General features: G+C 43.5%; 1 protein-coding gene across 2 annotated transcripts; it reads right to left on the reverse strand.

The window, feature by feature from the left end:
- Positions 1-801: 801 nt before the first annotated feature.
- On the reverse strand, positions 802-9,518 carry LOC136500450 (serine/threonine-protein kinase STY8-like). 2 transcript variants are annotated; one of them, XM_066495800.1, is made up of 14 exons: positions 8,933-9,518; positions 8,593-8,738; positions 8,314-8,332; positions 8,102-8,212; positions 7,809-7,859; positions 7,472-7,608; positions 7,042-7,149; positions 6,890-6,963; positions 5,797-5,972; positions 5,184-5,279; positions 1,769-1,849; positions 1,617-1,667; positions 1,220-1,360; positions 802-1,058 (listed from the first exon to the last, which is right to left on the reverse strand). In XM_066495800.1, exons 1-14 carry the CDS (start codon positions 9,281-9,283, stop codon positions 999-1,001), a joined length of 1,602 nt encoding a protein of 533 aa, XP_066351897.1. In that variant the 5' UTR covers positions 9,284-9,518; the 3' UTR covers positions 802-998. The 2 variants fall into 2 exon arrangements, with proteins under 2 accessions (XP_066351897.1, XP_066351896.1); XM_066495799.1 differs by having other exon boundaries at positions 8,314-8,386; positions 8,933-9,515.
- Positions 9,519-10,748: the final 1,230 nt, after the last annotated feature.

The following is a 10,748-nucleotide window of genomic DNA, read 5'->3' on the forward strand; positions in this document are numbered from 1 at the left end:
TTGAGGGTCCTGATATTACTAGCATAGTATGCACAGAGTGGCTGCAAAATACAAACTGTTGTTGACAGGTTTGAACCTTGCTATTTGGGATGTTCCCTGAATATCAATATGGCCCTGTTCAGCTTATCTTATAATCCGTACTATTTAGCTTATTTTTTCAGCTGGAACTGTGTTTTTCTCTCACAACAATTCAACCAGAACGGTATTTTTTAACCAAGTTTCAGCGAGCCAAACAGAGCCATATATGGCCTGCTCCAGCTGGTTCACTTGACTATTATATTTGTATTATGTTGTGTTTTTTATTTGTGAGTGGTTTGCATTGGCACCGAGTACAATTGTCAAATGTAAATGGATAGATGCCATCGCATTTGAAGCCTGCTACACACCAAATAAATAAATCAGTGCCGTCTCTCTCTCTCTCTCTCTCTGCCTCAGCGCAACGTCATGCACCTCGCCGGCTGCCCCACTCCCAGCGTTGTCTCGGTGCATTCATCGTACACAGTAAATGAGTACATGTTGGATATGTGCTTACATTTTGGGTTGGTGACTTTCACAGACACAAAATGGACTAATTATTATTATTATTATGAGTGGCCAAAGGAACAACAATATGATACTTTTGTGCTTTGAATGATGGCAAAAAAAAAAAGACAAAAAATTGTTTAAAAAACTTCCGACCTACCGGATTCGAACCAGCGACCTATGGATTGATCCGCCTAGTCCTCCGCTCTACCAACTTTGTTAAGGTCGGTATCTGCTTAGACTGCTCCTCCATCCTTAAAATATACTACACGTCTACACTCCAGCACTAACTCCCATAACTTCAGCTGCAAATGCACAAACAGCCCATACTGACACATATGTACACCACCACGGCACCACATAAATCACACCAGCACCAGCATGCTGCTCCCATTGCTAAAACACCACTTGAACTATAAGTTGTGTATAACAAAAAAAAAAAGGGGGACCCCTTGCCCTGGGTACGTATGTATTTTTCATCCCTCTGATTTCTTTTGCATCTTTGCTCTAGAACGACGACTGGGTCCCTTCGGTGCCTGTTAAAAACAACATATGCTCAGGGTCACTGTTATTGTATTAAACAAAAAAAAGACATGGCAAGTGGATCTCAAGAAACAATAGCTCCAACTTTATCTGTTTATTATCATTACCATTCTCATATAAGAGTTTGCACGGGCATTATAGTGGCTTATACTACCTGAATATAGTGTAGAATATCTTGGAGTTCTATAATGATCTCTGCAAAAGTCGGACGCACATCAGGATCTTCATCCCAACACTGTCGAATCAGTTTGGTCAATCTTGGGTGCACGCTGGCCGGAGTGTCCAAGCGCAATCCCTAAAGGAAGGTAACGAATGTGTATTAAGGAACAAAGAAGTTCAATTCAACAAGAATCTCCCAACAAATGCAATGGATTACAGAAACCAGTTTCAGAATGCTGATTGCTATGTTTTACACGGTGATGTTGGTTTTATTATCATAAAAAAATGGCAGTAGTATATATATTCATGATACGTTTACAAAACCAGCATCATCAATAAAGACATCTACCTAGAAAATGGGCTTAGCCTGTATTTGGGACAGAAATCCGTACCTGCCTTACTCCTAATGCAGCTTGCAAGGGTGTCATGTTGTCATATGGGACCTATGGTACAGTTAAGACTTCATGTTATCTTTAGTAGACAGAATACTAATGCTTAAACGACCTGGAAGTAATCTCAAGCTGCATTCGACACCAAGCCCTACCTTTGAAGTTGCAAGCTCCCAAAGAACAATGGCAAAGCTGAATACATCCGCTTTGTAGTCATACGGCTTATGATTAATTATCTGTCAAGACAACCAACTCTTGTGAGCACGTTATTCAAATACAATGTTCAAGGTATAAACTTTATTTAAGGGGGGCAAGAGGATTTGTTGTCTTTGGGAACAGAAATTCCTGAACCTGAGACATAGAGATACAAAATAAACTTCATTTGTTTGCCTTGTTTCAGGGAAAAGGATGGGACACATCTGCTGAATATTAAACCACGCAAAAAGTAAAATGAATTAAAGTGTACATGACTTAAAAAAGAAGTCAAGTCATTTAGGCCAATTTGCAGGGTTTGGCAAGGAATTTGAAACAGCTTTCTACAGAGTCAAAGAGTCTAACAAAATGTCAAGCTAAATCATCTGTTCATCGAGACCAAACCTCAGATGATGAGGATTCTCTCGAGGAAACTTAAGAAGTTCACATGCAACTCTTGAATCAATACTTGCTGACCTTGCAGATAACATAATAACTAAAACTAAAAGATTGGATAGAACTTTTGGCATATTTGGTAACAATTAGGAGTTTCTGTTAGATGAACAATGAAGTACAGGTCAGAATGAAACGAATGAAACACTATACTAACAAAAGACAAACCACTTCTCCAAGAGGGAAAGACTGCGTTGTATGTTAAAAAAGCATGAACGGTCTTATCATCGTTGTTGCGTACTATCGCAAGATTACGATCTCGTATTGACTGGCTAAGAGATGGGGACGCCAACACGGCCCTCTTCCACCTCCACGCCCGGCACTGGAAGAGAAAGAATTTCATTCCTAAGCTTGTGGCAAATGGCAATATCCTCACAAGACAGGGAGACAAGGAGCAGGCAGCTTTTGATTTCTACAACAGTTTGTTAGGAACCGCTGAACAGCGTGGCATCTCAATTGACCTTGAACAGCTGGAGCTGCCGCCACAGGACCTTCAGGAGTTAGATGCCTTCTTTACCAAAGAAGAGGTGTGGGAAACGATCAAAGGTATGCCTTCTGACAAAGCCCCTAGACCGGACGGTTTTACCGGCCGTTTCTACAAGAGTTGTTGGCCCATCATCAAATCAGATATTATGGCGGCCCTGATTGCAGTTCAGTGTGGCAATCTTCAGAACTTGTGGATGCTCAACTCAGTATTTCTCACCCTCATTCCAAAAAAGAAGGCAGCAGATCAGGTCAAGGACTTTCGGCCCATCAGCTTGATTCACAGCTTTGCTAAGTTGGTAACCAAGATTTTGGCCAATCAGCTGGCCCGTAAACTTCATGATTTAGTGGCCAACAATCAGAGCGTCTTTGTCAAAGGAAGATGTATACAAGACAACTTTATGTTGGTACAGCAGACCGTCCGGTTCTTTCACCAACAAAAACTCCCTCGCATTCTTCTCAAGCTGGATATAACGAATGCTTTCGACTCTGTGTCATGGCCTTTTTTGTTAGAGGTGTTACGACATCAGGGTTTCGGAGATAGATGGTGCAGTATCATCAGCGGCGTCCTTTTCTCTTCTTCCACGAAGATTCTACTTACAGGAAATTCAACACCAACAGGGACTGCGACAAGGCGACCCGCTGTCTCCTATGTTGTTCATATTGGTTGTGGATGTTCTTAATGCGATTGTACAGAAGGCCAATGACATGGTGCTGCTTCAACCTTTAACACGACACCCTCTCCAACATCGGGTTTCCCTATACACGGATGACATGGTCACGTTCCTCCATCCGGTTGCTACGGATATTGACCTTGTCATGGATATCTTACGGGTATTTGGCGCAGATACGGGGCTGAAAACGAATATTCAAAAGAGCAGCGTCACCCCCAATCGCTGCACCACCGAGGAATTGGATTTTGTACAACAGAAGATCCCGTGCGAGATTCTAGAGTTTCCTTGCAAATATCTTGTTTTACCTTTATCGGTCAAGAAGCTGACGAAAGCCCAAATCCAGCCTATCATTGATTGTCTCGCAAACCAGTTACCGGGATGGAAAGCAGACCTTATGAATAGAGCCAGTCGAACTGTACAGGTTAGATTTGTTATGACCTCCATGGTTATCTACCTTGCCATGGAGGTGGACCTGCCACCTTGGGCATTGAAGGCCATGGATAAGATTCGTAGAGGGTTCCTTTGGCAAGGAAGGAAAGATGCAAAAGGGGGTCACTGCTTGCTGGCTTGGCCGAAAGTAACTCGACCACTCGAATCTGGTGGTCTGGGGATTCATGATCTAAAATCTTTGTGCTGGGCACTTCGGATGAGATGGTTATGGTTAGAAAAAACTCAGCTGGACAAACCATGGCTGCCTTCCCTATTCAAGTGCAGGAGCCAGTCAGAGCTCTCTTTGCTGCAGCCATGAACACAATTGTGGGAGATGGAAATACCACTCTGTTCTGGACCGACAATTGGCTCCACGGCTCGTCCCTTGCTGTCCTAGCTCCTCACATTTTTGCCCTGGTCCCGAAACGGCGACGGAATCGACGTAAGTTAGTGAAGCGTTGCATGAGCTTCAATGGACTCACGACATCCGGGGTGCTCTCAGTGTCACTGCTCTTGCTGAGTTCATAGGAATCGTGGACCTGCTGGAGGAAGTGCAGCTATTGTCGGGCATCCCAGACAAGCATCAATGGAGATTCTCAGCTTCTGGACAATATTCGTCAAAATCGGCTTATGAGACCTTCTTCATTGGAGCAGTACATTTTGAACCATGGGAACTCATCTGGAAGAGCTGGGCGCCTAAGAAATGCCAATTCTTTATCTGGTTGGTGGTTCACAAACGTTGCTGGACGGCAGACAGACTAGCGAGAAGATGACTACCCCACCCAACCTGCAGTGCGCTCTGCGATCAAGTCGAGGAGGACATCCAGCACATCCTCATTGGCTGTGTTTTCGCTAAACAAGTGTGGTTTCAAATGCTCAGTAAAGTGGGACTCTCAGTTCTAGCCCCTCAAGCTGCGGACACTTCATTTGAGGATTGGTGGATCAAGATAGAAAAGCTGGCGCCTACAGTCTTCAGAAAGGGAATCAATTCCCTGATTATTTTGGGAGCATGGATGATTTGGAAGCAGCGAAACGATTGTGTATTCAACGGGGTGTCGACAAACGTGCAGAGAATCCTAACACACATCGAAGAGGAAGCGCATCTGTGGTGTTTAGCTGGAGCAAGGGAGCTTGCACGGCTCCCTGTAGCAAACGGTTAAGCCCATCACCGTTGTTAGTAGTTGGTCGTGTTTTATTTTGACAGGCGCAAATGTAACTGAAAGTTAAGGGGTGTATGGATGGTGTGCGTGTTATATTTTACAACTCTTCTTCTTAATGAAATGATACGCAGCTCTACTACGTATTCGAGAAACAAAAAGAAACAAGATCTCAACCATACCTCTGGTGCCATCCATCGGTAGGTTCCAGTTTCAGCAGTCATCTGCCCCTCCTGACTTCCAAGTCGCGCCACACCAAAGTCTGCGATCTTTACAACCTATTTCCAAAAGCAGATGTACAAGTTAACAGCTTGGCAGGTCAGATGAATCCAATGGAAAAAAACAAACATTTACCAAGCTCTTACATCAACACAGCTAAATTCTATAATATATAGATAGAGAAACTGAAGATGAGAGATTACGAGAATCGTATTGCTTTTTTTCTAAATGTAATTACATGCTCTTTCAGTTGCTGGGGCTTATTTCTCTGTATAGTATATATATTGAGGAACTTACAAAGGATTTCTTGGAAATTAAGATGATATCCATTCAACATGCTATTTATCATGCAATTGCTAGTCTGCCAGAAGTGGATTCTAATTTGTATCATCTTTAGGCATTTCAAGCAAATATATTATACAACAGCAGTCCCGTCTGAGTACCTACCTAAAACCAAGTTGAGTATTATGTGAATTACTGGCTTTCCTTTCCAGATTTTGTAAAGAGAATTGGAAAGGAGGCACAGAATGGGCACTGATGATGATAAGCTTCAAAATACTAAATAAGTGTGCATACTTGGTCAAAGCCTAGGAGAAGATTTGCAGACTTCAAATCTCTGTGTATAATGTTATTCTGGTGCAGATAATCCATTCCTTTTGAGATATCGATAGCAAATCTTAGAATTTTATGGAGTTCTAAGAAGTTATTTTGCTTGTGAAGAAAGTTGTATATATTCCCTCCGGGCATGTATTCTGAAAGGAACAGAACCAACGACAAAAGAGAAAGGTGAGGTCATAGCTGCATGTGCAGCTGAGCTACCGGAACACAAAAATATCGACATTAATGAATAAGAGATGCAGAATAGACAAATGGGAAACACCAAAATTGCTTAGCTCACTCTCAAAACTTGTTCTTTTTCACAGAAGACTCACAAACATTGAGTGGGCATAAGCATCATTCATGATATTGCACTTGGAACAGGAAAACAAACATTAATGACACTTGGATGGAATCAACTAGTGAATGGATAGAAATAATATCTAGACCTAGAAAGAGAACAGTAGTATATTTGCTAGGTGGTTGAATATCACAGATCACTACTACTTAATTCAGGCAGTTCCAAAGAAAAAGATCGAATCTTTGCTAGGTTATACACTCATCGCCATTCTTAGTAATGCTGATGCAGCCCCTCTGTTGCTACCTTTTGTGACTATCGGTATCATAGACAAATATTTTTCCCATAACATCTCTTACTCTTTCCTTGACATGATTGACCACGGTGGTTCCAGTGCACCAGGGAACCGTATACACAGCATTGCTGCCTACACCACCAACAATCTCGACAAAGAAGAGGAACAGAGAAGTAGATGGGAGAGGAAAAAGTGACACCACGTAGCTACATCGCCAACTAAATAGACCATGGGCTGTTAATGGCTAAGGGACTCAATGATTTGTTCTTTGTTATGTTCCCTAATAGGTAAGTGAAAGATTACAAGTCTATCACCGTTTACATTCCAAAGTGTGCATGCAGGTTGCGGGGTGATATCACCATTTATTCATGGCTCATGTGTACACAAGAATAATATCACCATGAGTTTGCAGCAATGGTTAAGAGTCAATAATCCAATCCCAGCCAAATAACAAAAAAAAAATTAACAGGTGATCATACCTGTTACAATGCAATAGTTTGGATGCTTTGTGCATGCCCCATAAAATTGCAGAACATTTTCATGGTTAACACCCCTGGAGAGAAAATATCTAGAATTAGTTGGAACAAAATGGAACTGATTTATTCAGTTATTATGTACAGTGAAAGCTTGCCTTAGAATAAGTACTTCCTGCAGGAACTCAACTTGTGAAGGATTGCTGAGATTTGCAGATCTGAGACACTTTATAGCAACATCATGGCCTTTATAAGTTCCTCGATATCTGTGAACAACAACATCAGTGATAAGCATTGGAGATTGGACAGTAAATTATTGTATGACATTGTCTATGGAAGCAAAACATAGGTTAATACACATGACAAGTTGCCAGCTGGCTTAATGACAATCTACTAATTAAAAATCGTTTATTTCATTTTCAGCAGATGGCATGCAGCATCTGTAGATATTTATAGAGAGAATAGGCTGGCACAAAAGGAAGGTTAGGATTGAAGTGGCAAAGTGGGGACCACATTTCAAAATTCAAATAAGTGAATTTTAAGGTAATGATATTACTGGGAACATTGACGCATCAAAATAGTGCTTACAAATCTGCAGACGATCCAGATGCTATCTTATCATCCCTTGTTAGCATGCTTAAGTCAATATCACAATCTCCAACCTTTTGTTGTAGGTCAACTATTCTCTCCGATGTCGAAGAATTTGTTGAATTAGATGGTGATGCCTGCGTATTACATGGAGATAATTAACTCTTTAGAAAAATGTTAACAATGAAATGCTGGCTAATATCAGGGTTTTGTGCATAACGCCGCATTTGCTGTGACCAATGACACAAGACAAGGGTGAAGATGGCTTATTCATGACTTAATCCTTAATCATAAACTAGAATTACTGAAGTATGTTCAAAATAGTAGTGTGTCGTACATTTTTTTGTGTTAATGTCTCCTTAATCGCCGCGATCAGCTCATCAGTCTCCTGCATGAATAATTGCAGAATGAGAGTCGTTTTCCAGACAACCCTTGCATAGTACATGAGAGTATAACTACAGATTAGATGGTTCACTCTGTCTATTAAAAATGTTAGTTGGCATTCATTGATTTACATCGACACAATCCTTCAAATAATTTTGGGCCCATATAGTCAATTTTCAGATACAGAATAGAAATGATAATTTCAAAAGTCCACAGCAGTAAGCATATGTGCACGTTTAAATTTACCTCTGTCTTCCAGCCATCAACAACAAAAACGTCCAAACAAAAACCATCCTTTGTGGAGTAAACATGAGCTTCCTGGATATTCAGTCCAACCTCAGAGAGCAATGCAGTTAGCTGTTGAACCAACATTTGCCGTGAGAAAATTTGCACCAGATAAGAAGAGCAGGCTACATGGAAATGACCGGTACGTGAACTGACAAGGTACTTGGCATTACCCGACTTAGGAGCTTGGGCCTGTCGATGGAAGAGAAAATGATATCATGAAGAAGGACAGTTTTCAAATCACCCCTGTACAAAATCGAGTAACAAATTTTATTAAGAAAACATTAACACAATCATTTCTATCTAAATCCTGTGTACTAAGAAAATGGAAAGGAATGAAAGAAAGAAAGGAAGGCAGCACTTTCTGAGTGAATCCAATCTGAGTGAATCCAATTATTGCTACAAGAAGCCAGCATAGGCAGTGGGAGCGGATAAAGGGAACAAGCACCTACCTAGTCCTAGAGGAGATAGACATGGAATCATTTCTGTCCACAGTCTTTCTTCTTTCCAAACTGAGTTCCTCCAACAACTTTTGACACGGCTCCTCATGATCTTGACTATGGCCAATGCCGTCATCCTCCATGGGAACTGTCTTATACTGCTCATCAATCAAGGCAAGCAGAGCATTAGCAACACAGCACAATCAATCATCCTCTTCTCTTTTCTTTTTTTCTTTGCCGCTTTGGAATAACCCCGTTGCCTTGCTTAATCGATGTTCTCTCTGTGCGTCTTTTTTTTTAATTTAATAAACTTCATTCATTTTCATCAGACGGGAAAAAAAAGAGAGTGGACCTTTATGAACCGCGAGTGAAAGACGGGTCGCTTGTTGGGGTCGGCGCACTCGTCGAGGATCCTCCAGTGCAGCAGGACATCGTCCAGCTTGTCTTCGAGGTCGAGGTCGAGGAGGTACCTCCGCGGCAACCTCTCGAGGTGGCGGGCGAAGCGGGCGTTGAAGGTGGGGTCTGCGAGCGTACGGTCGTGCCGCCCCGTCTGGCGGAGGCGCTCGCAGATCTTCCTCTGCACCTCGTGGAGGTCGGGGTTGAACGCACGTGGCGACCGAGGAGGTGGGGAGCTCTCGCCTGTGCCCTCCTCCAAGTTCTGCTGGTCCTCCCCAACATGCGGCGGCCGTGCCGGCGGAGTCATCGGAGTATTTCGAGCCTCTTGGTGTTGGTGCGGTGCGGGTGCGGCAGGCGGAGGATGCGTCGAGCCGGCCGGCCGGTTCGGGGCACCCTAGGCTAGTATTTATAGAGGGGCTCCGGCCGGCCGGCCGGCGGAGTGAGCGCCGATTGGATTGGAGAGGACGATGACGACAATTGCCATGACCGGACCAGCCCTTGCCTTGGTACTCTATGTACGGTACGGTAGTACTACTCTAAATACGTATGGCCGCAGGACTGTGAAGGAAGGAAAAAAATACCACAACGAATATAATCCAATCCATCTTGGCCTAAATTTCAACGTAATCATGTCATCAAGGATTGCTTTTCTCTGTAGATGGTTCATATTTAAATAATCTAATTTATGAGCTAAGAGTCCTGCCCAATGGCAGCTACCAAGATCTTTGAGTTTCTTCTAGAAGTTGATTGTTTATCGCACCGTGTTTGCTATGAAAGAAGCTTCTAGAAGTTGATTGTTTTATCGCATCTTGTTTGTTATCTTAATACTTCTATTGCTTATCGCATCTTGTTTGCTATGAAAGAAGCTTCTCAAAATTAAAATTACAGTACATGTAAAGGAACTGAACTAAATTCAGTACACATTTAAATTTAATAAATTATGTTTTGAGTTAGCCTACACTAACTAAAGATTGTAAATTTTGGCCAATCCTTTTTTTCAAAACAAAGTGCACACGCACGCACACCTATCAACACAGAAAGTAAGAACAACTCGAATTTTGGCCAATTCATGCGTTGCAGGCAATTGATTCCACCGCGCAAGGTCCGAGACTTCCCCGGCCGCTTCCTTTGCCGGGGAGGAAACCAAGTCGAGTCATCACGGACGTCGCCCCAGGAGGCATGTCTCGAGACTCGAGAGCAGCGTATCACCCTTTCGTCACGGGTATTGCGGAGCTGGCGACGACGTTTCCTCCTGCCATCTTTGAGCACGAGATGGCGGTGTCGTTTCTGGGCTCCAGGGATCTGATGGGGGTTGATGTTGGGACTCAGGCCCATCCTTGTCCAGGGCCGGCCACTCTGGCTCACATCCCTGTTGACGACTTGGGTGTTGCTGCTGCTGTCGACCTGCCGGCGGCTTCTTCTCGGGCGAAATCAAGGTGCGGATCCCTGAGGGTTTACTCGAGAAGGTGTGGTGCGGAGACTCTACCTTCTCCATCGGCCGTGGACGTCATGCCTTCGCTCCCCCAGTCGGTGGCGGAGGCCACCCCTTCACCTCCACCGGCCCATCAACGACTTCTAAAGGTGCGCAAGCCCGTCGTCAGGCTGCTTCCGAAGCCGTTCGTCCGGCCACAAGAGGAGGAGCGAAGGGCCGGCCTCTGGGTCTCTTCCTCGTAGAAGCAGACGCGTCGCTGGGGCCGGACATTGCTCTCCAGGGCCTATCACCTCTGAGTCCCAGAGAAGGGTGATACGAAGCTTGGGTTTTGACTGCAGAG

The sequence above is a fragment of the Miscanthus floridulus genome, chromosome 13, assembly GCF_019320115.1.
Source record: "Miscanthus floridulus cultivar M001 chromosome 13, ASM1932011v1, whole genome shotgun sequence".
In the NCBI taxonomy this organism is placed as follows: domain Eukaryota; kingdom Viridiplantae; phylum Streptophyta; class Magnoliopsida; order Poales; family Poaceae; genus Miscanthus; species Miscanthus floridulus.

What these genes read in the sequence shown, in the direction of transcription:
- LOC136500450 (XM_066495799.1), bottom strand. Translation starts at nt 9,283, where the DNA reads ATGACTCCGCCGGCACGGCCGCCGCATGTTGGGGAGGACCAGCAGAAC. An exon ending in TTCACTCGCGGTTCATAAAG is followed by an intron (nt 8,739 to 8,932) that starts GTCCACTCTCTT and finishes ATTGATGAGCAG; the next exon opens with TATAAGACAGTTCCCATGGA. An exon ending in TCTGGATCGTCTGCAGATTT is followed by an intron (nt 7,150 to 7,471) that starts GTAAGCACTATT and finishes TGTTGTTCACAG; the next exon opens with ATATCGAGGAACTTATAAAG.